Source organism: Theropithecus gelada, chromosome 19 (genome assembly GCF_003255815.1).
Source record: "Theropithecus gelada isolate Dixy chromosome 19, Tgel_1.0, whole genome shotgun sequence".
Taxonomy (NCBI): Eukaryota; Metazoa; Chordata; class Mammalia; order Primates; family Cercopithecidae; genus Theropithecus; species Theropithecus gelada.
Window position 1 is genome coordinate 5,901,164 of NC_037687.1, and position 25,564 is coordinate 5,926,727.

A 25,564-nucleotide genomic window follows, 5' to 3' on the forward strand; every position below is an offset into this window, starting at 1 on the left:
GTCCTGGCCCAGGGAGGTGGAGGCCATTCCTGGTCAGGGGCTTCCTGAGGCCCCTGGCGCATGCAGAGGCCGGGGTTTTAGTTAAAAGTTTAATGTAGTTCCCAAATACATTTCATATGACAATCTTACATAAATGTTCCAAAACACATGGGCGTTATCTCGTTGTACTCGTCACTAGCTGGCTAAGGCTTAAAGCAGAGACGTGTGACTGGGTCTCTCGGGAGGGCCTCTGGTTCTTCCCTGGCTCAGGCTTGCTGGGGGCTGTGGGCCAGGGCTCTGGCGACCAAGAAGTGTGGGCGGCACAGCTGCAGGAGGTCTTCTCTTAACCCTCCGAGGGTGGGGCTGGGAGATTTCCTCTGAAGTCCCAAAGAGGCCCTGTGCCCAGGGGACCTCCTCCTCAGCCTCCCTAGGTGGGTGGTGCCAGCTGGCTCTTGGCCACACCCCAGGGTCAGGTGGGCACAGGCGTCCACTCCAGTGTGCTGCGTGCTTGTGAGACCGCCTATTCTGGGACCAGCCCCCTGGCTCTTCCACCAAGACCTGGTGAGGGTACCCCTCTGCCTCTCAGAGGCCCCTGGCCCTGGACAGTCCTGGGGGCAGTGACACCTGCGGCTGGGAAAGGGATGGCCAACAGCGGAAGCAGTTTGCGCCTGGTGCCTGATGATGGTGAACCACGTGACAGATGGAGACAGGAGTCAGGGGACCCTGGGGACCCTTCCAGGTCCAGTGACCTTTTCCTAGATAGACACTCTCCAGGCCTAGGACAGACAGGGCCCCAACTCCTCATCACCCTGTGACTCAGCCTGGAGGTACCTGGGGTGGGAAACAAGTGACCCCCCAACCTCAGAGGCCAGAACCACAGGTAGGGGACAGGGACCTCAACGGAGCTGTGCCTGCTCAACGCTTGAGAGCATCTTAACCTAAGAAACCAAAACAAAGCCTTTGAAAATAAAAAGAAAAACAGATGTAAAATATACACCCCCAATCAGAGAGGGGAAGTGGGAAATGAAGATAGTAGTTAACAGCATGTCCAATGGGCCCAGTGTCTACACTCAGAGCAGTCCCCAGGCTGGGCGGGGGTCCCAGGACTGTAGTCGGGGAGCCCCAGGCAGGGGCAGAGGGCCAGCTGCTCCCCACAAGGGCGGGGCCCCGCAGCAGGGAGGGAAGGGTGTGGGCAGCGGAGAAGCCAGGGGCTCTGGCTGGACCCAGAGGCTGGCGACACGCAGGGTGAAGGAACGAGGTCTCCAGTCCCAGTGAGAAGCCGTGACAAGTCTTAATGTGCCATTTCAATTCGAAGGAGGGGAGGGAGGAAATGTTCTTGTTTGTTTTGCTCATCAATATGATGAGGTCTCATGTCCCAAACCACATTCAGGCAGTTCCCGAGTCTGCTTTTGAACAGGACGTGCGGGTCCAGACTGTGGCCGGCCCAGCGGGGTGTGTGGTTCCCGGCCCCGCACCTGGACGCTGCCTGCGGGGTGGGGGCGGGTGGGCGGGCGGACAGACGGACAAAGCAGCAGCCTGGTGTGCAGCCGGGCTCCCGGCCGCTATGTGCTCCCGGTCGTCTGCCCGTCCCCTTCGTCGCCAGCACCTGCAGGGAAGCAGCAGCCCTGCGTCAGGATGAAGCCCGCACTTCCCAGGTCTGGCCACCCCCGCTAGGAGATCAGCACTGGATCAAGGATGGTGGGCAGCTCCTTTTATCCCCCCAGGGTAGGGACCACCAGACTCACCAGCCGCGGTGGCCCCTGAAGGAGCCAGGACATCGTCGTCGCTGTCATCCTCCTCGTTGGACGGGGCTGCCCCAGGTTCAGGCGCGGGCATCTTGGCCTCCTGCTCCTGCTCCACACGGCTGCGCAGGGCCAGGATGCGGTGGTGCAGGGCTGCGTACAGCTGACCCGTGTCCTTGGAGCTGGCCTGGGACGGGAGGAGGGTATGAGATCCCCGGACCCCAGTCCTACCCTCTCCTGTCTTCTGCAGAACACAAGTGCCAAGTCCCAAGGTTCAGAGGTGACACTGCCACAAGGCCTTGTGGGGAGGCCACCGGCCCCGGGCCCTGGGCCTGCCGGCCTCTCCCTGAAAGGATGCCACCACTCCCAGGTGGCTGGGAGTATCCCAGAGGTCAGGGTTGGTGGACTCGACTGTGACACCACGACACAGGACAGAGGTGACCATCCCACAGGGCTTTTAGCCTTGAACACATCACAACCCCTCAGCCAAACCCCAGCGGCTTCTCTGGGGTGAGAAGAGGACGAGGAACATGATCTCTATTCCTGAAGGCTGGGACTGGCAGGTCCCATAGTGCTTCTGGTGTCCCAGGCAGCACCTGAGGCCCCTCCCTGCTCCCCTCCCCACCGTCCTGCTTATCTGTGTGCCCAGGAACCCCCACATGGCCGGCGGGATGAGGGGCCTCAGATGCACCCACGTGGCTGGCTCACCGAGATCAGGAAAACCTTCACGCCCTGGTCCTCGGTGTCCATGGCTGTGATGCGGATGCTCTTCTCGCTGGCCTTGTCGATCTGCATCTGGGCCCAGAGCTTGGTGTTGAGGATCAGTCGCAGGCTCCCTTGGGTCCGCATCACTGCAACCAGCAAGGCCACTCAGCCCTGGCCCCCACCCCGGCCACCTCCCAAACAGGCAGCTCTGAGAGCCAACACAGTCCAGAGGGAAAGCAACATCACCGCGCAAAAGCCCATGATCCTCCCAGGACCTACCCACAGAGCAAGACTTCTCCTGAGGCCAGCCCTGGCACACCTGCTCCCGGGGCGGGGCTCCTCCTCCCCTAGCCGGACCACTGAAGGCCACAACTGTGGGTGGCCGCACAGGCTGGTGCTGCAGATTAGTGGCCAGAGGCCACATGCAGTTTGTGGGAGGTTGTGTTTGGTCCACACAGGGGGGCACCAGGATGGCAGTTCCCGTGGAGACGGGGGGATGAGACGAGCACAGGGTGGGCTGCGGGAGGCAGGGACTGACACTCAAGGTGTGTGCGCTTCCTGTGTTGTGAGACATCGGCCTCCGTGGGAGTCCACGCCCTCCTGACTGGCCTCCCCGGAGTGGGCCAGCCCTGCCCTCTGGATTCCTTAGGAGAAGGCAGGGTAGGACCACAGCTTAGCGCTTCCATGGAGAGGGGACAAGAGGACTGAGGGCAGCAGATTACGGAGGGAAATGGGAGGGCCCTGACTCTCTAGAGGATGGAACAGCCCCGCACCAGGCCTGGGCCCACCCCACGGACTCAGCCAAGCCCCTGTCTTCCTGCCGGCCGCCTCTCCCCACTGGAGCAGGCCTGGAGAGGGTCGGAAACTTGTCCCCCTGCCCCGGCTCAGCAAACAGATCTCCCTGAGCCCAGGTGCCCACCTCAGAGGCCGAGTGGGAGAAAGACAGGGGTGATCCTGCTCTCCCTGAGGCTGCCACGGGGCTACAGGCTGATGACCCAGGCAGAGGGGATGACCTGGGGGCTCAGCACTCTATGCCCTCTCCTTCCACTGACATTTGAACATTTTCACGAGACAAAAGGAAAAACACAAGATGTCCATAAGGCCGGGCACGGTGGCTTATGCCTGTAATCTGGGAGGCCAAGGTGGGTGGATCACCTGAGGTCAGAGGTTTTGAGACAAGCCTGACCGATGTGGAGAAACCCTGTCTCTACTCAAAGTATAAAACAATTAGCCAGGCTTGGTGGTGGGCGCCTATAATCCCAGCTGCTCGGGAGGCTGAGGCAGGAGAATCGCTTGAACCTGGGAGGCTGAGGTTGCAGTGGGCCGAGATTGCGCCACTGCACTCTAGCCTGGGCAGCAGAGTGAAACTCCGTCTCAAAAAAAAAAAAAAAAAAAAAGACATCCATGGGGAACAAAAGAGCAGTCCCAGCCTGCAGGGACACCCGTCTGTTCTGACTAGGGCAGTGTTTCTGATCGAAGTACATGAACACTACCCTTCAAGGAGGCCATCTGAGTTACTGCTGGGCCTGAAACCCGTATTTATGAAAAGGCCAAAAGACGCTTTGACTCAGGAAGATAAAACAAAAAGATGGTCCCGGCGCAGTGGCTCACGCCTGTAATTCCAGCGCTTTGGGAGGCTGAGGTGGGAGGACTGTTTGAGGCCAGGAGCTCAAGACCAGGCTGGGAAACACAGGGAGACCCCATCTCTACAAAGACAAAAATAAAAAATCAGCCAGACGTGGTGGTGTGCGTCTGTAGTCCCAGCTACTCAGGAGGCTGAGGTGAGAGGATCACTTGAGCCCAGGAATTTGAGGCGACGATCACGCCACTGCACTCCAGCCTGGGTGATGGAGTGAAATCACTTTTAGAAGGGAAAAAAGGACACGCCCACATTTCAAATGTGCACACACGGGCTGATTTCCCTAAGTGGGTGTGTGTATGCAGGTACTCCAAGCTAAACGTCCAATAGGGAAAAGTCCATTAACTGTCAGTGGAATATTAACATAAAAGTTTTTCAAAAACAGTATACTTTATTTTTTTTGAGATAGAGTCTCGGTCTGTCGCTCAGGCTAGAGTGCAGTGGCTCAATCTTGGCTCACTGCAACCTCTGCCTCTCAGGTTCAAGCAATTCTCCTGCCTCAGCCTCCCCGAGTAGCTGGGATTACAGACATCTATCACCAGGCCCGCCTAATTTTTGTATTTTTAGTAGAGACAGGGTTTCGGCATGTTGGCCAGGCTGGTCTTGAACTCCTGACCGCAGGTGATCCGCCCACCTCGGCCTCCCAAAGTGCTGGGATTACAGGTGTGAGCCACCGTGCCCGGCCAAAATTTCTCTTTATCAAGAGATTAGACTTGATGTTTGATTTTGTTTTCCTTTCTATCATAAACCTGCCACTTTCACTGTCAGAAAATCAGTTTAAAAACTTCCATAGACTTTTGTCCATTTTGACACTAAGACAGTCACGGACAAGCTGGCAGCTGGAGCCAGTGTGTGAGAGTGGTGTTGAGGTCTGTGAGCAGGGAGTGGGTTTGGGGGGCAGCTCTCATGGGGGACCGACTCTGTGCCTTGACTCTCACAAGGGTAGGGTCAGGATCTCCCCAGCTTCGTTCCCTTTGGAATTGCACAGTCCCCAGTCCTCCTGTGGCCACAGCCCAGCCCTCTGCAGCTCACCTAGTCGGGACTGTAGCGTGCCGTCGTCCGTGGATGCCATGTCATTGAGTCTGAGCAGCCCCCGGCCTCTCTCCACCCAGGACTGTGAGGTCTTGTCGAAGACAAACAGCTTGCACTGCATCTGGAACACAGTAGCCGCCGGTGAGCAGGGACCCCAGCTGGTGTCCTGCTGCAGCCACACCCTGAGAGTCGCCCTTTAGCCTGTGTGGACTGCCAGGGCTGGCCAGTGATGGCCTGGGGGCCACCTTGGTCAGTGTTTTTGTCCTGCCCTCAAGCTAGAACAGGCTTTACGTTCTAAAAGGGATATCGGAAATTAAAAGAATCACTAAGGAAATGAAAAGCAAAACAACAGTGAGAAACCTCTCTGCGCACTCCAGGATGGCTGTACCCACAGGGGGAAGCTGGAACCCTCACACACTGCCGGTGGGAAGGCCGCACGGTGCCACTGCTGTGGAAGAGAGTCTGGCGGCTCCTCAAAGTGCTCAACAAGGAATTACCACATGCTCGGGCAATTCCATTCCTCGGTATGTACCCAAGAGAAATGGAACATCTGTTCGTGTTCACACACAGATCGCACATGAACGCGCACATTCGCCGTAGCCCAGCCTCAAGGAGCAATGGACGGACACATGTGGCCTGTCCCCACAGTGCATCTCACTCAGTCTTAAGGAAGAATGAGGCTCCAACCCCTGCCGCAAGGTGGATGAACCCCTGGCTCAGTGAGAGAAGCCAGACACGAAAGGCCACATAGTGCACTGACGCCATTTATATGAAATGTCAAGGACAGGCAAAAAACAGAGACAGGAAGTGGATTTGTGGCTGCCAGGGGCTGGGGAGGGAGGAAGAGTGACTGTGAACGGACAATGCTCTTTCTGGGGGAATGGGACAGTGTTCTTTTTGGGGGCAAAAATGTACATTAGATTGTGGTGAAAGTTGTCTGACTCTGTGAATATACTAGAAACCATGGAATTGTATGCTTTAAAAGGGTGGATTATATAGCATGTGTACTCTATTTCAATACAGCGGTTGTGTATATATAAACAAAGAAAAATACGAGACAGACACCCCTACATGGCTTTCCACATACCCGCTAAGTCAATCTCTTTCAACATGAACAGATTACAAAATGTAAGTGGGGAAAAAAAGCAGTGTTCTTAAAAACCCCACAATACGCCACCTGGTTTACAGACACAGACACATGCTTATGTGCCACAGGAGAGGAAGCAGATGGATGCTGCCCAACCTGGGTGGTGTGGCCTCAGGAGAAGGGGATGGGGGATGCCAACGGGGGACAGTGGGATGGAAGCTCTGGCTGCACCTGATTTTTTTCCCTACGAAGACACCACAGGATGTCAGGTGACAAATACAGTTAGCTCTGGGTTACAAGAGATGTTTGTTATGACAGTCTTCGTCATTCCCTGAACCATCAAGAATGTTTCAGGCTGGGCGCGGGAGCTCACGCCTGTAATCCAGCACTTTGGGAGGCCAAGGCGGGCGGATCACATGAGGTCAGGAGTTCAAAACCAGCCTGGCCAACAGGGTGAAACCCCGTCTCTACTAAAATACCAAAATTAGCCGGGTGTGGTGGTGCACCCCTGTAATCCCAGCTACTCAGGAGACTGAGGCACGAGAATCCCTTGAACCCAGGAAGCAGAGGTTGCAGTGAGCCAAGATTGTGCCACTGCACTCCAGCCTGGATGACAGAGTAAGACCCTGTCTCAAAAAAATTTAAAACAAAACAAAAGAGTGTCTCAAACAGATCATCCTCCTCTGAAACCAAAGACATGCAAGAAACCCCTTGCAGAGAGAGCCTAAGCTCTCTACAAGCGCCACCAACAAAGTCCCAGAGCGTAGGGCCAGTGGCCCCTCTGTCATCTCAGGGGTAGGCCTGTGTGCTCAGAGGATGTGCGCCCAGCCCTTGGTGCATGGAAGACCCAGGGCCATCGAGGAGGGGCCGACCCCTCACCTGTAACACATTGCTCTCCGCCTCCTCCCCGGTGATGACTTCCACTTTTTCCAACAAACACTTCCGCGCTGTTGCCTTGGTGTAGGCGGCTGCCGACTCGGCCAGGGACTCTGAAAAGTTATTGGCCAAAAAGACTGACTAATTATTTGGCAAGGGGAGAGCATGCAGCTCACAGGAGATGAGAGGGTCGGTTCTGGTGTCAAGGACGCCAGCTGCCCCTGGCAGGCCTGACCTGGCAACCCAAGTGGTCCCTAGACACAGCCAGGGCACACGGTCTCGGAAGCTGCAGGGAGACCATCTGGGGGCCAAGTGTGGCCCTAGACTCTCCTGTTCCTGCTGAGCAGAGGACAGGGGGACAGTGAGGGACTCCTCCACGCCTGCTGTCTGCGCCTCCCCACGCTCCCCACAGCCACAAGGCGACACAGCCCCTCGAGTAAGAGTCTTATCATAAACCCCTGTCTCTGCTCACTGCAAGGCAGGACCCTGGAGGTCACGGCCCTGGCTTAGTAGCTGGTTGACGTGTGGTCGTTACTGCTGCGGGAGTTGGGCCCCTTATCCCTCCCGGCTGGGGGTGTGAATGGACCCAGCATCCCCTCATCATCCCCCAAGATGACCTACCATGAGCCCCATGCAGCGGTGAGACGGTAACATACCTTTCTCAGGGGTGGCCTCCTGGGACGAGGACTCAGACCCTGACTCGACAGCTGCATTTTCCCTGTTGGCATCTGAACTGACCTCGTTTAATTTTGGGGGGCTCTGCAGGCATACAAGGAAGAGGGAGCTTGTGTGGTCCTTCAGCTGCAGCTCTGAGCACCTCTCTGCCTGGCCCCCAACACCATGCTGCCCCCAGCACTTCTGCCCGCTCCTGGTGACACCCTGAACTGCCTGGGAGCTCCCCACGTGGTCCCTCAGGCATCAGCAGGGGGTGAGTGCCGCCAGCCGACAGTCCCCTCGGACCACACTGGACACTCCGTTTGGGTGAGGCAAGACTTTGACTATTTCATTGAAATAGAAAAAAGGCAGCGTGGCCATAAAGGAAGAGAAGCTGCAGAGTCCTTAATGCAGCATAACTCAAGACAGCTAGAGTGACCAGGCAGCTCAGGACAGGCCCTCACGCAGTCACAGTGGAGCTGGGTGGAATCAGGAAGAAAAAGGAACACGTGTAAAGAGGTAGGCAAGCCATTCTAGAACCCTCTCCCAGGCTGGCTGGGCTCCTGGGAACGGAGACAGGCCTTTCTTGCACTCAAAGCCTTGGCCGCGGTTATGCTCACAGGAGCAGGGAGGCCGGCAGCCCTGTCCCACACGACTTTTGTCAGTTGGCCTGGTGGGGAGGAACCGTGGACTCTGACTGCCAGCAGGGCCCTGCAGCCTCTGGGGAAACCCATCTTGGGATGAAGCTGGCCCTGGTCAGCAGGGAGGAGCTGGGAAGAGCGAATGCCAGCTCCTGGGCGGCCAGTGGCCCCGGCCAGTTCTCACGCCAAGTCTGAGCAGAGTCTTCCCTCTCTCACTTGTTACTGAAGCCATCCCCATCTCACAAAGGACAACACAGCAGCCCCGCTCTCCATGTCCCCTAGATCTGGGGCTGGTGCCGAGCACCTCTGGTCCCCAAGAACATTCCCAACACGGCCACTCACCAAAACTCGCTCGCTCATGTTCTGGCCAAATACAAATTTGTTGCTGGAGGCGTCGGCACTATTGGTTGAGTTCTCTAAACTGAAGAGAAGATGTGCAGTGAGTGTGGGGGTGTCACGTGGGAATGTGGCTAGGCAAATGTGTGGGCACCCACGGAGCACACACTGGCGCAGAGGGCACAGTGGAGTGGTCTCCCCTACTGTGCACAGGGTGGCGTGTCAGAGGCAGGAAGCCACATGCCTCCCTGTGCCGTTGGAAACATGAGCCCTTAGCTCGCTCTGACGGAGGGACCCACAGCATGAGGGAAGCCACCTTCCAGCTGCTCCGCCCACCCATCTCCCAGGCGGGACACGCTTTCTTCTGAGATACCTGGAGGGGCAGCTGGGCCGTGGGTAGCATCACCCCCAGCCACGTCAATCAAGGGCATGCTGAGGTCTTTGCCCCAGGTGCCCAAACCTAGGATAAGGAGTCGCCTCTAGCCTGCTCTGTTCTGCTCTGGGCATGAGGTCCGCAAGACAGAGGGCACACTCCAAGGGCTGGGCTGTATCCTCCATGGGCCCCTGGACAAGCCCACAGAACTCTGGTCCTGTCTCAGGCGTCCAGTGAATCACAGAACAAGGCCTACAATCCTGGCCCACCCACGGTTGTGCCCAGAGTGGGGAATGAGAGACAGGCCCAAGAGCAACCTGGATTGTGGGTCTGAGTCAGGCACGGGGACCACAGACCCCTCTGTGGCAGAAGCCCTTGTGGCCACCTGCATCCTCATGCTAGGCTGGCCGCTGGGCCCAAGACACACACCTGGAACTGATATACTGAAGGAAATAGTTCGTTGCGGTTGGCGTGTCTGCGCTGGGGTGTCCAGCATTCTCCATGTCAGCTTCGTCCACGCTCTCATTGATCAGCTGGGAATGAGACAAAGCGCTCAGTAATCGGGGGTGGGGTGGGGGGTGGGGTGGTGTCTGCAGAGCCCCTGAGCTGCATGGAGCTGCCGGGAGTCATGAGCCCTCTCCTGCACCCGGCTGGGTGTGCACGTGCACGTGCTGGGGGGCAGGGCTGTGATCAACTCCACCACCTTTTGCTTTAACAGTTAAGACGGAAAGAGAGCTCATGAGGCTTCAGGGAGCCTTTTCCATCTCGTTATAAAACCACACCTAAGCTGGCCTCTTGGTCAACGCTTTGTACGGAGAACACAATGTTACAAAGTTGGTGTTTTGGGGGGTTTACTATGAACATGATAGAAACAGCATTTCTTGAGGGCCTCTTTCCTACCAGTTGCTATGCTGAGTCTGTCAAATGCACGATCTCCTTTAATCCTCATGAAGCCTGAGAGGGGGATGTTAGGGACCAACAAGGAAGCAGAGGCTCAGAGGGTTAAGAAATTGTTATGCCCAGACCGTTTGTTCCCTAAAGAAGACTACTAGGGTCCAGTGTCAAAGCCAAGCAGCAAGGATCTTTACTACAAGTTCGAACTTGGTCCCAGTTGCTATGCTGAGTCTGTCAAATGCACGATCTCCTTTAATCCTCATGAAGCCTGAGAGGGGGATGTTAGGGACCAACAAGGAAGCAGAGGCTCAGAGGGTTAAGAAATCACGGCTCTGGCTGGGCGCAGTGGCTCATGCCTGTAATCCCAGCACTTTGAGAGGCTGAGGCTCGGGGGGGGGAATCACTTGAGGTCAGTAATTCGAGACCAGCCTGGCCAACATGGAGAAACCCCACCTCTACTAAAAATACAAAAAATTAGCTAGGTGTGGCAGTGGGTGCCTGTAATCCAAGATATTTGGGAGGCTGAGGCAGAAGAATCACCTGAACCCTGGAGGTGGAGGTTGCAGTGAGCAGAGATCATGCCACTGCACTCTAGCCTGGATGACACAGCAAGGCTCTGTGTCCAAAGAAAAAAAAAAAGAATCCATGGCTCACGTTTGCCCTGGAAGGAGAGGCTGGGATTTGACTGAGACTGCGAAGCGCACGCAAGCCTCTGACTTTTGCAAGAAGCCGACCCCACCAAATTCAAAGCAGCCGTCTCCCCAGACTCAAGGCAGAGACTCCACAGGGCCTGAGCTCCACGGGCCAAGCCCTTCCCCGCCTCTTGCCCTCCTTTCCTCCTTGGAGGGAGCAGCCCCTGAGGGACTCATTATTTTGCCTAAAGCCATGGCGACAGCAACATCAGCTTTCCATGCTTCTCGACTTGGGCTTCTGTTGGACGGTGAGTAACAGAAAGGAACGCAGAAAACGTGAGCCGGTGCTTTCTGCATGCTAGAGAGGTTTCTATTTCGAGGGCCCTCCCCGTCAACACTACTGACATATTGCCATTGGGCCCAGATCATTCCCTGTGGTGTGGCTATCCTGGGCACTGCGACGGGTGGAGTGGCATCCCTGGCCTCCAGAAGTACCTCCCAGTTGTGACAACCACAAATGTCTCTACACACAGCCACCGATGCCGCCTCTTGGGCTCTGAAAGAAACTTCTGGCCAGTGGAGTTTCTAGAGATGCTGTAGCACATTCCACGTCTGTGGCTGAGAAAGGTGCTGCTGGCTGACCCTGGTCTTCCTAGAATCCCAGTGCATGGTCCAGGGCCACTGTTCCCAACCACTGCCAGCCCCTCCCCACCCCACAGTCTCCAAACTAGGACCACATGCCTGGAGGGCAGCCAAGAGGTGGCAGATGCTTTGCTCCTTTTCAGGAGAGAAGACTGTGTCGTCACCCCACCCTGCCCCACTTAAAAAAAAAAAGGTGACAGTTCTTAATGGGGGCGATTCTACCCCACAGGGAATAATGGCCACGTCTGGGGACATTTGTGGTTGTTAGATGTCAGGAGCATTGGGTGGGTGGAGGCCAGTGATGCTGCTCAGCACCCTGCAGTGTCCAGGGTGACTCCTCAGAAACTAGGAATGGTCCAGCCATAATGCTGCTAGTGTCGAAATGGAGAAGCCCTGAAATACGGGAACAGAAACCTCTGGGCAGAGCTGAGAGCACTGGACCATGCTGTCTTTCTTTTCTGCTATGAAAGCCTGAGGCCTCAGGTTCAGTCACCTCCCCTGTCCCCTGCTACCATGAGTACCAGGGACTCTGACTTGAGAAGCCACTGCAGGTGAGGGCTCCAAAGCCTGGGCCGCTGGTGGGGAACTGCCAGGGCCCAGCACACGCACGCCAGCAGCTGACTGTGCCGGGAGCCACGGGGCTGCCTCACTAACACCTTCTTTGTCCCACGTTTCCCCTCCCCTGTTAAAAGGAAAATCTACTGACTTGCCTGCTGTTGAACCTAGGGAAGGCATAAAAAGTCAATGAGCTGGTTCAACAGCTCACATACCTTAACTCTGTCCCTCAAGTTCTGCCCGAACACAAAGGCTTGCTGTGTGGCGGGGCCTTTCTTCTCACAGGCTTCCTCTTCAGAGGCATTGCTGGACTCATTTTTCTGGGGCTCTTTCTCCTATCAAAAACCAAAACAAAACAGAGTAATCAAAACCAGTGCCACACTTGGCCCAGACGGATGCCCAGCAATTCCACACCAGATCATGCACTCCACGCGTCTCCTCTGCACGTGCCTGCAGTCCCAGCTACTCGGGAGGCTGAGACAGGAGGACTGCTTGAGCCTGGGAGTTGCAGTGAGCTACGATCACACCACTGCACTCCAGCCTGGGTGACAGAGCAAGAAGCTATCTCCAAACAACAAAAAAGAAACACCTGTGCCCTGCAGAAGCCTTGGTGCTGGCAGAGGACAGGAAATAACCTAGATGCTCATCATTAGCTGAGGAACAAAATAATTTACGCTAGAAAATACGGGGAAAAAAAGTACAGCACAGCTGTTACCACCGAGAGGGAGGCAGACCTCTGACATGCCCACAATACATGGATCACAGGTGGAGCAGCTTGTGGGACACAGAAGTGCGATTCCATTTGTGTTAAAGCAAACCCAGTGCCGTGTGTGTGTGTGTGTGGTGTGTGTGCTGTGTGTGGAGTATGTGTGGTGTGTGTGTGTGTGGGTGTGTGTGGTGTGTGTATGTGTGGTGTGTATGTGTGTGTGATATGTGTATGTGGTGTGTGGTGTGTGTGTGTGGTATGTGTATGTGGTGTGTGTGTGTGGTATGTGTATGTGGTGTGTGGTGTGTATGTGGTGTGTGTGTGGTATGTGTATGTGGTGTGTGTTATGTGTGCGTGTGTTATGTGTATGTGGTGTGTGTGTGGTTGTGTGTGTGTGTGGTATGTGTGGTGTGTGTGGTATGTATGTGGTGTGTGGTTGTGTATGTGGTGTATGTGGTGTGTGGTATGTGTGGTGTGTGTGGGGGTATGTGTGTGGTGTGTATGTGTGGCGTGTGTGTGTTTTGTGTATGTGGTGTGTGTGGTATGTGTATGTGGTGTGTGGTGTGTGTGTGTGTGTGGTATGTGTATGTGTGTGTGTGGTATGTGTGCGTGTGTTATGTGTATGTGGTGTGTGTGTGGTTGTGTATGTGGTGTGTGTGCGTGTGGTGTGCGTGTGTGGTGTGTGTGTGTGTGTGTGTGTGTGTATAGGAATGCTCAGGAAATAAGCCGGGAGAGAATTCAAACCACTGACGGAGGTTACCGGGGGACCTCTCAGCTGGAGAGTGGCTTCCACTTGTTACTTTCTAGGATTTCCATTTTGTGTAAATATTTTCAACATGCAGGCATGACTTTTGTAACTAAATATCCTAAGACCAAATGCATTTATCTTGAGATAATGGAATATGGAGTTGCTAGTAATTTGTATATGTCTTTCTTACACTACATGATAAAAAAGGTGTAGAATTTGAAAAGAAATTTTAAAAGGCTTTTGGTAGGTCTCTGGGAATGTGTACAGTGGACAGGAACATGAGGCAGGGAGCGTTTTCCTGGGAGATATTGTGAAGGGCCCTGACAACCATGAACTCGGAGCTGAGAAAGGCTGCAGGCAGCTTCTGACTGCCTCAGTGTGTCCAGCAGGCAGGGAAGCCTGGAGTTACAGTGCCAGGCCCAGAATCAGCCAATCACAGCACTGAGGGCACTTTCTGGTCCAACTGTGAAGAAAGTGAAGAGTTTAAATGTTTCTTTACTGTGCTCCCTAGAAATTCTGCTATTGCTGACTTCATGCTGCATCCTTGTGCCTGTGCAAGAGTGAACGTGGCTTTTAAAAATTAAACACACACCGTGTTTGGCAACCTGGAAGTCCTCAGAGGATGGGCTAATCCCCAGGCCCACTGGGGCTGCCTGCAGACGGTGGGGGGACGCACTTCCGGCAGAAACACTCCCTGGCTCTTGGCTTTGTGTGCTGTGCGCCCCCTGCTCACACTGACTGCTGCTAATCCCGGGTGGGCGGAACCCACAGAGTCACCTGAGAGGGGGCAGGCAAACAGCAAAATGTTTCTGACCACAGCGTATGTCTATGACCTGGCGGGGCCTGCTTAGAGGATTCGCTTAAACTGATGAGTGAATCCCAAGGCCTGTAACCAGTCTTAGACTCTGTGTGTGGGGGGCAGGAGGGGAAGCCTCTTCCCCACTTTCCCAAAGACAGTACCAGAAGTTCCCCCATGGGTCGCCCCAACATCTAAGCCCTCCTTAGAGGAGATGCTTCACTTAGCTCACGTTCCTGATGAGCAGTGTGTGTCATGTTCGTGGGTGGCGTGGAAAAGCTCGGGCTCCTGCTGCAGGGCCAGAGAAAGATACACATGGCGAGCCTGGCGAATCTCAACAGCACTGGGTGTGGTCAGAGGGCAGTGTGGTGTGGCTGCGTGGCTCCATCCCAGACCCACACGGAGCAGTAGCTTTGGAGCCAGATGCAGGAGCTGGGAATGGCAGCCAGTGGACCATGGGGTCCAAGGATCAACATTAGCTACTGGGGCTGGCCAGTCTGCTGGAGGGAAGATGGCACATCACAACTTCTGAGCTCAACGATTTGGGAACAAGCTGTGTACACTGTTGAGGAGGGGCTCAAACCGGCAGGAAGAGGGACTATGTCCCCTGGGATGGGACAGAGCAAGGCCTCTCCAGCGAGGGGCAAGCTTTCGGTAGTGGGTGTGGCCAGGTCAGCCTGTGCGCTCACCATCAGGGACAATCAGAGACATTGGGAGAGGGTGGGATGGGCTGGGTCACTTCTAAGTCCTTCTCCAACTCAGAACCATACATCTGATCTGCTCAGACCTCAGCAGTCAAAGCTTCCAAGCTGCAGTATGCAATGGAAGTGATCCCTATTTCCAATTCAGCAAACTCGTTTGAAAAAGGGCATGAGGATGTTTTAAAATTTAATTGTGGACAGCTACTTTCACCCTTTGAGCCAGAGCGTCTACTGGGGATGGGAGGTATAAAACTGCAGGCCATGGACACAGAGCGGAAAATAAACACAAAGATCCAATCTGGCTTTTACACGGAAGATATCACGTGGTGTTACCCCAACTCTGACTTTAAACCCATCTCTGCCAACTTCAAAGGAGGCTCTTCATCAACGTCCCTTATTTCACGGTGGCTGTGAAACACCGCTTTTGGCCCATATAATCCAATCCATATCCCGCTTAAACAGAACTATTTCTTTTTTTTTTTTAAGGCAGGGTCTGGCTCTGTCGCCCAGGCTGGAATGCAGTGGCGCGACCTTGGCTCACTGCAGCCTCCCCTTCCCAGGTTCAAGCAATCATCCAGCCTCAGCATCCTGAGTAGCTGGGACTACAGGTACATGCTACCACGCTTGGCTAATCTGCGTATTCTTTGTAGAGACAGAGTCTTGCTATGTTGTCCAGTGTGGTTTTGAACTCCTGGCCTCAAGCAATTCACCTGCCTCGGCTTCCCAAAGTGCCGAGATTGCAGGTGTGAGCTACTGTGCCTGGCCTAAACGAACTATTTCTGAGATGACTCCCAAGGCAAATTTTTCAACTGGAACCACACAGATGGGAGTCTCTGAGGATGGCGTGGGTGTGGACAAAGAGAGGGGAGACATTCCTCACGTTAAACGTTGCAAGACACCCAACAGCGACAGCCGTTCCTCAGGCCCTAGTGACTCCCCGGAGTGCAGTGGTTCAGGTCCTCCCTCAAGGATCACTCCCTTGAGACATGTGGCGGTCAGCCTTGGGCAACAGGCCCTTCCAGCAGAACTTGCTTGGGAGACACTTCTTCAGACTGACTCAGCAAGACCACCTTGGGAATCTAGTTATTTGGTTTGTCAGCTACCGTTATTCACAGAGCCTACCGAGCAAATCCAGACAGCCTTACAACAGGCCTCCGTGGAAACTGCTCGGAACAGGCGACAGTGCGTGGACTCCACAGCGTGCTGGGAAGCTGCCCTCCCGCTCCCCAGGGGTCCAGCACGCAGCACTTCCCTGCCCCAGGACCCACTGACCTCAAGTGCACACACCTCATCGGCAGCTTCAGAAGGACTTCTCCGTGCAACAGTGTCAGGGGATGCTGCTGGCACTGCCCCCGTGCAGTCTGCTGGGAGGCTGACCCCGTTGGTGCCACTGCTGGGGACTGTGGGAGGGAAGGAGAGTGGGGAATCACAGGTGCTTGGCGGCCCTCCCACCCCAACTCACGTAGCTGAGGGGCTGGCTGGGCCACATCTAGACTAGGGCCCCTCCCATGGTAAAGCCCATAGCACATGTCTCCTTTTTAAGGAAGCACCTGGTATCTCTACAAAGAGTCAAAATTCTTGGATTAAAAAAAAAACAAGAGAAACCTGCCGAGCACAGTGGCTCATGCCTGTGGTCCCAGTGCTTTGGGAGGCTGAAGCGGGAAGACTGCTTGGGACCAGGAGTTTGAGACCAGCCTGGGCAACAGAGCAAGCCCCCGTTTCTAAAATAAAATAAAACAAATTAGCTGGGTGCGGTGGTGCACACTTGTGGTCCCAGCTACTTGGGTGGCTGAGGTGGGAGGATCGCTTGAGCCCAGGAGTTCGAGGCTGCAGTGAGCTATGACTGCACCAATGCACTCCAGTCTGGGAGACAGAGCAAGACCCCATCTATATATATATAAAAAATATAAAATTTAAAAAAAAATGACCTTTCAAGTTTTTAAAGATAACCTGTGAAAACTGAGGCTGCAATTCTGTCTGTAAACACACAGGGATAAATCTCATTCCCAGGAGCCGGCCTGCTTTTATGAAGACTGTGAATGAACAAAGCAGGTTTCACCCACACAGTCACACTCGGCCGAGAGCTGTGAGGAAGCTGTGGAACCGCCTCTCACTCCTCCGTTGCTAGGGCTCGGGAGGCTTGGGGTTGGGGGTGATTTAAAGGATCATCTTCCCTGATCTCTCTGTACTTCTGGTGCATTCAGCAGTCACCTCTGTCACAATACTGCTGTCCCGGGTGCGACTTCAGGAACGCTCTACCCTGCTGTCTGGGCCTGGGCACCAGGGCTGCCGTTTCTTACCAGTCTGGGACAGTGCCTTTGGCTGCGGAGCCTGTAACACTGCCGGGCGAAGCACGCTCCGCTGCTGCTCCTTGGGCTTCTGGCTTGGCAGACCTGGGAACAGAAGGTGGCCTTCCCAGTGCCCGTGGACCCCTGCCTGCCCCCAGGCGCTTCAGAGACAACCCATTCCACGCCCCTTGCGGGCTACACTTTGCAGGGAAGCACTTTTTAAAAAACTTGAGGTCTTTTTTTAACAACTGGACAGATCTGGCATTTTTATATATGATTAAGTGAAATTCCCAGTAACTGATATCTGTGAATTAATCCAGTTAGCACGGTGGCGTGGTGGGGGGTTGAGGGACAGCTGTTCTCTGTGAGCTGGACTGAACAGTCAGGTGGAGACTAAGGGGAGAGCAGTGAATTCACAGGCAGCTACCCGGAGGCTGAGGACTCGATGTGGGGTCAGGTACAGGCACGTTTTGCACCTGTTTTTCAAAACAGCCATGCTGAAGAAGTCCCTCTGCCAAAGGCAGACAGGGCAAGGACCCCTGCACATGCCCTGCCCTGTGCAGCATCCCTGGCAGCCTCACTAGCAGCCGGCTCCCCGGCAGCGCACCGCTGGAATACAGCCACCCTGCTAACTGGGGTGAACACTGTGGTATGTGGGGGCCAGAACACGGACAGGCTGAACCAAGTGCGCTACTGCTGGGCGCAGAGCCTGCCCGATGCACCCCAAGCCTAGCATGCTCCCGTGCAACCACCGCCCACTTTTCTGAGCACACAAGGCTCACAATCAGGGGTCCCAACCTCCCTGCTGGACAGCCTCTCTTTAAAGGAACTTTCCAGGGCTCATGGGTCAGGTTACAAGTGAACTTTCTAGAAATCAAGCTGAGCCTGTGGTATCCTGGTCTGGCCAAGCAGAGGTCTGAAAAACGTCAGAAAGCCACCCCCTGCCCCAGGGAGGTGGGTGACCTACCTGCGCTGGGGGCTTGGCCGTGGATCAGCGTCGGCGGCTTCAACCGGAAGCCACTGCTCCTTTCCTCTAAAAGCACAAGACAAAAGATCAACAGCAGGCCTGCCTGGGTGGGGGCTGGGCCTGGGGGGCAAGGGCAGGACAGGACTATGGTCTTGGCCTCAGTGACCTCGGGCCTGGAGAACCAGGGAGAACATTTCCAAATTACAATAGAAGTCCCGTCCGATCAGCAGGCCTGGAAGGCACCTGGAGGAGGGAGAGGCAAGGGCAGGAGGAACGACTACTCTTGGGCCAGCTGCTGACCACGGGGACAGGCAGGGCATCAGCTGCCTTCCCAGCAGCCTGAGACCTGCTGCGGGCTCAGGAGCTGAGCTGCTCAGCGGCCCTGCACCTGGCCCTGGAGAATGTCAGGGAGCCACAGAAACAGGCGCCCAGGCCCTGCTTCCCTTTCCTAGAAGTTTTGTCCGTCAGAGCAAGCATCTGTGGCCAGGAAGAACCTTGGCACCACTACAGATGTCTGGGAAGTGAGACAGGTTTTTATGGTGAAAAGGTCAAAGGTGGCAGACAGTGCGCCTGCCTCTCCTTTCCAGATGTGCCTGCTGAGCTTCCTGTCTCAGTGAGGGAGCACTCCTGGCCACGTGGAGGGGGCCAGCTCCCCCCAGGCTGGAGTTTGGGCTGACAAGTTCACAAAGCTAGAGGGAAAGGCGAATGCTCAGGGGCTCCCGAAATGGCGCGAGAGCCCAGCCTCGCCCAGCCACCTGTCCACATGGACCCCCCTTCATCTGTGTGTCTTGGCAACTGCGCCCATACAGGGAGTAGGGATGGTGGTCTAATCTGATCCACACCAGGAAGGATTGTCATAAGAGGCCTGTGACTCAGGCAGGCAAGCCTGTTCCTGAGCAAGGCACAGAGACTGTGGTATTATGGCTCCTGGAGGGGGCCCTGCGTTCATGCTAAGTTTCACCCCCCGTCAAGCCACAGGACACAAGATCAATATACACAAATCAATTGTGCTTCTAACGCTAGCAGTGAATGACCCAAAAGCAAAATTAAGAAAATAATTCCATTTACAATAACACCAAAAGAAAGAAAACACTTGGGAATACATTTCACAAAATAAAACTATAAAACAATGTTGGGGCTGGCTGCAGTGGCTCACGCCTGTAATCCCAGAGCTTTGGGAGGCTGAAGCAGGAGGACTGCATGAGCCCAACAGTTTGAGATCAGCCTGGGCAACATAGCAAGACCCTAACTCTACAAAAAATTAAAAACTTAGCTAGGCATGGTGGTACATGCCTGTAGTCCCAGCTACTCAGGAGGCTGAGGTGGGAAGATCACTTGAGCCTGCAGTGAGCTATGATTGTACCACTGCACTCCAGCCTGGGTGACAGAGCAAGACCTTGTCTCAAACAAAACAAAAACATTGTTGGAAGAAATTAAAGGTGTAAATCAATGGAAAGACACCCCCAAAAGTCATATGCTATCTGATTCCAATTCTGTGAAATGTTCAACTAGGTAGAAAGGAGCTGAGCGGTTACCAGGGCTCAGGGAGGGAGCTGGGGGCCCGCTGTGACTAACGGGGATGAGGTTTCTTTTTGGGATGGAAATGTTCTAAAATTAATCACGATGGTCGCACAACTCTGTGGATGTACTAAAACCACTCAATTGTACACTAAAACGATGACGACAAAACCCAGAACGCCTTGTCAGCCCACATTTTCAGACCCAAAATCAAATCAAGATTTAGCAGGCCAAGGAAGATCCCTCTCCCGCCGTGCCCCGGAGGCGCCGCTGTGCCTGGGCAGCAAGAGGATTGCAGCAACCCTTCTTACTATAATAGTTGTATGGAGGAGTTGAGCCCCAGGGGCTTCTGGCAGTCTGTGTTAGCAGACCTGGTGCCTCTCCCGTAATACACTGGTCATAAAAAACAAACTCAGGAAAGCCAGATCCTGCAGGATGCGGGGGTGAGCCACCAGATGTTCCTTTTCCGAAGGAAACACTCAATTACATTTCCAAAGCAGGGAGCTATGCAGGAGAAGGCTGGCAATTTAGATACATTGTTAAAAGGTCAAATTCACAATTTAGATAATTTTTAGCAAGCTCTTCAAGCTGCCTCTCCATGCTGATGTTTTGGCCACAGACTGACTCCACTCCCTTCCACACTCTGTTCCGTGCAGAGCTGGCGCTAACACTGAGGGGAGCCTGGGAGCTGGCCCAAGCTGCCAGGCAAAGTGGGAGGCTTGGATAATCCTTGCCGATCTGCCACTAGTGCTGGGCCCAGAGGCTGGCCCTCTCCAGAGCTGCAGGCAGACAAGGCATGCTCCAGGGGCAGCCAAACTCTGGAGGTCCCTGTCACAGGCCCTGCTCCATGAAAACAAGGGTGGTCTCTTCTCCTTCCGGAAACTTTCTTCCGCAACACAGTTCGCAACACAAGTTGCTGAATCATGGCCAGAACCTGATGCCCGCCACATACCCAAGGGGTGAGGGCCCTAGAGGATGCTGCACCAGTCTCTGAGGGACGTGTATCACTCCAGAGAGGAAGAGGACCCCTCCCGCTGGCAGCCTTTACCCTCCTGGGAAGCCAGCAGGCTCCCTGTCTGAGGGTGCTTTTCGCCTGCCTCAGAGAGCCCCAAGTGATGTCTGCAGGAAGCCATGCTTACCCTCCAGGGAGTCCCAATTTAACCAGGGAAGGGATGGGAATGAGACTGTGTCCATCAGATGCTGAGAAGGCGGCCTGGCTGGAGTGTGCATGGTCTGTGCATGGATGGCGCTGGTGCAGAGTGGGGAGGAGGCTCAGCCATGGGGTGGGCAGGGGGTGATGCCCGATGCACGGAGGACAGAGGGTGCCGGTTTCTTAGTGCCAGAAGAGGGGCAGAATATACCAAGGGAGGCACCCACGTGCCCCTGGCGTCATCTCCACATGCCGGCAGGTAGACAGAGTGACAGATCATGTGGACAAAGATGTGTGTGTCCCCAGCTCTGTCTGCAGAGGGCCAGAAGCAGGGCTACACCTGAGGCAGTGAGATCGCAGTGCCGCACCAAGCACTCAGACCTCGGTTTCTAAAGACCATGCTCCGTGAAGAACCAGCGTGCCTCTGAGAAATGCAGATTCCAGGACTGGGATGAGAAAAGAAGCTGAGCTGGGAGACTCCTGTTGCGACAAAGTAAGGTAAGTGCTCAAAACAACAATGGGGACCTGCCTGACAGGGCTTCCACTGGCCGAATGTGGGACAATCTGAACATTACATAAAAACAAGTAACCACAGACGGTCACCCACTGATGCCAACAGAAGCTCATCTGTCCATGTTGACACAATCAATCAACAAACATGTGCGGAGAAGGCAAGCTCCTCCTTCCAGGGAACACCACTAATCAACGCAGCAGGGATGGTGCCCACAGAATCCCACGGCTGGTGGGATTCCCAGCTACTTGAGAGGGTGGGTCACGAGAATCGCTTGAACTTGGGAGGCAGAGGGTGCAGTGAGCCGAGATTGTGCTACTGCCCTCCAGCCTGGGCAACAGAGCGAGACTCTGTCTCAAAAAGGAAAAAAAAAAAAAAAAAAAAAAAAAAAAAGGAAGAGAATCCCATGGGGCAGTTGTCAGCAGGAAACATCACTTTGAAAACATCACTGGGGCCGGGCGCGGTGGCTCAAGCCTGTAATCCCAGCACTTTGGGAGGCCGAGACGGGCGGATCACGAGGTCAGGAGATCGAGACCATCCTGGCTAACACGGTGAAACCTCGTCTCTACTAAAAAATACAAAAAACTAGCCGGGTGAGGTGGCAGGCGCCTGTAATCCCAGCTACTCAGGAGGCTGAGGCAGGAGAATGGTGTAAACCCGGAAGGCGGAGCTTGCAGTGAGCTGAGATCCGGCCACTGCACTCCAGCCCGGGCGACACAGCCAGACTCCTTCTCAAAAAAAAAAAAAAAAAAAAAAAAAAAAAAAAAAAAAAAAAAGAAAAAGAAAACATCACTGGGAGTGAGCACTGGAGGGCAGGAGTGCGACAAGGTACACACAGTCCCGGAGTCTAAAGTGTCTCTCAGAAACCATCCAGCACAAAGGGTAAAGTAAATTTACAGTGGCGAAACCTGGCAGACAGCACCCTGATCGAGGTCACAGCTACTCCGTGCTGGTAAGGGGACAAATGAGTACTGTGCATGGCTTCTGTGACGTTCTCATCCAAGACACCACACCTGGGTCTCACCACCAGGACACACTGGACAGGCCCCAACTGAGAGACTTCTACCCAACAGCTGACGTGTAATCCTCGAGGTCATGAAAGTCAAGGGAAGCCTGAAGACCCGTTCCTGATGAAAGTGGAGGTATGTGATGTAGGACCAGGGTCTGAGTCCTTTTTCCTAATGGACTCATGGAGCCGACTGGAGAAAGCTAAATGGGGTCTCCAGATAAAAGGGACAGATAAATTGTTCTGTGTTAAACCTTTTCAAAATTAAAGCTAAAAAACAGAAGGTAGGCAGACAAGGATGTGAAGGTGGCTTTGCAGCACAGATGTGAGGCTAACATGACCGGCTTTTCATGTGTGAGGGCGCTGGGGCTTTAAACCATGCCGTGTCGGGGCCTGCGAAACAGCTGCCTGCTCCTGAGACTGGAGGGGAGAGGTCTGTGGGCAGACAGACAGGAGGGAGGCCTTGCTCACAGACCTCAGAAGTGATCATGAGATTTGTAACAGAGCTCAGCAGCACAAATGGGTCCAGACACACGGCTTTAGAAACTGATCACCTAAAGCAGAACCTGCCTCACCACGGCAGGCTCCCGTCCAGACCACCACCTGCTAAGTGACACCCCGGGAATAACCAACATTTTGCCCTTCCTGAGAACCTTGAACCACCAAAGCCCCTCTGCAGGACGAGAACAGGCGGTTGGCTCAAAACAGTCTGCTTTTAGAGTCAAAATGACTCTCTGAAACGGGGCCATCAACTCAATGCTCAGAGTTATAAAAACCCACCTCTTCCCTTGACACAGACGTCACGCCAGCGGCCAACTTATCTCACAATGCTTTTGAAGTCGGCAATGAATTTATATAAGGTAGGTTGGGTTACAGAATTCAGGTTGTTAAACTTGCTCGTTAAATCTTTTATGAGGAATTTCAGCCACATGGTTCGAGAAACTTGCAGGAAACCTTCGAGTTGGTTCTCCAGTGAAAGACCAAAAAGGCAGGCTCCATATTCTTCAGAAAGGGGGAGCGGCTGTCCTTAACATTTTAAAGCTGGGGGCCGGATGTGGTGGCTCACACCTGTAATCCTAGCACTTTGGGAGGCTGAGGCGAGCAGTTCACCTCAAGGTCAGGAGTTCGAGACCAACCTGGTCAACATGGTGAAACCCCCATCTCTACTAAAAATACAAAAATTAGCCGGGCATGGTGGCACATGCCTGTAATCCCAGCTACTTGGGAGGCTGAGGCAGGAGAATTGCTTGAACTCAGGAGGCGGAGGTTGCAGTGAGCCGAGATCGTCCCACTGCACTCCAGCCTGGGGGACAAGAGTGAAACTCCATCTCCAAAACACACAAAAAGTTTTGAAGCTGTGATTAAACATATTTATCTAGGTAGATCTAAGCAACATTAATGTGAGAATTTAATACACTGAAAAGGGGTCTGAAAATTCACAAACTTCACAGGCGCTACCTCTGGGATGGCAGCGTGAGTGGGGAAGGGGCAGGAATTCTTTTTACTTAAAATATTTCTGATTTAAAGAAAAAACAATTATGGGCCAGGTGCGGTGGTTCATGCCTGTAATTCCAGCACTCTGGGAGGCCGAGGCGGGCGTATCACCTGATGTCAGGAGTTCAAGACCAGCCTGGCCAACAGGTGAAACCCCATCTCTACTAAAAAATACAAAATTACCCTGGCGTTGTGGTGTTCGCCTGTAATCCCAGCTACTTGGGAGGTTGAGGTAGGAGAATCACTTGAACCCGGGAAGTGGAGGTTGCAGTGAGCTGAGATCATGCTACTGCACTCCAGCCTGGGCAAAAAGAGTGAAACTCCATCTAAAAAAACAAAAAAACCCAATTATGAATGCATTACTTGTGTAAAATTTTGAAAAATGAGTAATGCATTTCTTTACAGGTTGTTTTTAGAGGACTTAAAGCCCCATGCAACCAAGCCCTGCTTGCAGAAACAAACATAAGGGCTTATGAAGCCTCATCTCACGCCAGATCCCCAAACTATAAGCTGAAGAGTTGGAGGAAAATTTTAACAGCTGAAAAAGGACTGACTTTAAATGCCTGCTGAAGATCTCATTTTCCAACACCAATTGCTTTTCCTCCCAGGAGAACCCCCAGGCTGGGCGGGAAGGCAGAGGGGCGGGGGCTCACCTGGGTCTGAGTCGGAATTGCCTGCAGATGGCTCGCAGAAGCTTGATGGCATAAAAACATTGTTTTTTGAAACTGTCAGCAAGGAGGTGCAGGTGGGGGAGGGAACAAGAGGAAAAACAGCATGAATGGGTGGGGTGGACCCTCATGTCCCACGGGAGGAGATGGGACAGCACGCAAACAGGGCATTCAGTCTTTCCCCAGAAAGCAAACCCCAAAACTCTCTTTATAGCACTACGAGGGTCTCCAGCCCGACGGCCTTCATCTGTCTGATGACTACAGTTAACTCTGGTCAACTGGGGCCACACCCTTGTCCCTGCACCCCTGCAGGGGCAGCTGGCAGGGGAGGTGCTGGATGCTCCAGGCCATATTAGAGGCCCTGATTCCTTCTCACCTGTGGAGGATTGTCCGTGGGGTCCCCTCCCCCACCTAAGATCTTCCTTCATCAGGGCAACTGCTTCCCAGGGTGTGAGCCGGCCAACAAGTTTCCACAAATGAAGTGGAATTCGTAGGGGAAGAACTCACTTTACGCAGAATGGAACCAAAGACAACACTGTTCAAATTATCAGTGCCCCTCACGCCTCCAGTTGCCCTGAAGATTGAAAGCTGAGTTGTCTCTTGGAGGCTGCCGTGCTGGACGGGAGGTGATTTGAAGTGGGCCAGGAAAGCAGAACAGTGGTCCCTCACCTCTTTAGCCTACATTCACAGCCCAAACACTTCTCTATGCTGATTTCCGATGCAGCAAGCATGGTCTAGCAGTGGGCAGTGAGTGGGAAGGAATAAAATCAATAAGCAGGGAGCGGAGCTCCCTCATTCCACAGAACACCTATCCACGGGCGCAGAGATCATTAAATAAAGGATGTCGACTGCAAGCCATCTGGACAGTTCCACAATATCCGGTCAGCAGACGACAGTGTAACAGCACTGGAAAACCTAATGCAGCCTTGCAAAAGACGTGCCCATGTCCAAAACCAACATGATGGGAAAGGGGCATGAAAGCAGGGGTGTGGAGGGGTGACTCGGGAAGGACCCTGGCTTCCTACACTGTGTGTTCCTGTAACGCATGCGTGACTTCTATACACAGAAACAACGTGACATCCTGAAGGTTCAGGACTGTAAAATGATTTACATGAACTTTCCAAGAATGGATTTCAGTTGGGTAACCGGAGAACCTGTCTAAACACTCATGTATCTCCAAGTTGGTGCTACAGACAGCCAAGACAGAGGCCACAAGACAATGCC

At 54.0% G+C, this 25,564-nt stretch overlaps 1 protein-coding gene across 5 annotated transcripts in view; it reads right to left on the reverse strand.

Annotated features, from left to right (window-relative positions):
• Positions 1-75: 75 nt before the first annotated feature.
• The window catches only part of RANBP3 (RAN binding protein 3), a 63,569-nt gene continuing 38,080 nt past the window's right edge, over positions 76-25,564 (reverse strand). For 3 of the 5 annotated variants that reach the window (XM_025366422.1, XM_025366420.1, XM_025366424.1), the window contains 12 exons: positions 17,994-18,059; positions 17,039-17,131; positions 16,011-16,138; positions 12,003-12,122; positions 9,494-9,597; positions 8,698-8,776; positions 7,717-7,819; positions 7,064-7,173; positions 5,098-5,218; positions 2,430-2,572; positions 1,725-1,908; positions 76-1,585 (listed from right to left, as the gene is read on the reverse strand). In XM_025366422.1, the coding sequence (XP_025222207.1) occupies positions 1,542-1,585; positions 1,725-1,908; positions 2,430-2,572; positions 5,098-5,218; positions 7,064-7,173; positions 7,717-7,819; positions 8,698-8,776; positions 9,494-9,597; positions 12,003-12,122; positions 16,011-16,138; positions 17,039-17,131; positions 17,994-18,059 (1,295 nt within the window). In that variant the 3' untranslated portion in view covers positions 76-1,541. The remainder of the gene's footprint in view (positions 1,586-1,724; positions 1,909-2,429; positions 2,573-5,097; positions 5,219-7,063; positions 7,174-7,716; positions 7,820-8,697; positions 8,777-9,493; positions 9,598-12,002; positions 12,123-16,010; positions 16,139-17,038; positions 17,132-17,993; positions 18,060-25,564) is intronic. The other 2 variants (XM_025366423.1, XM_025366421.1) reach the window with 1 other exon arrangement.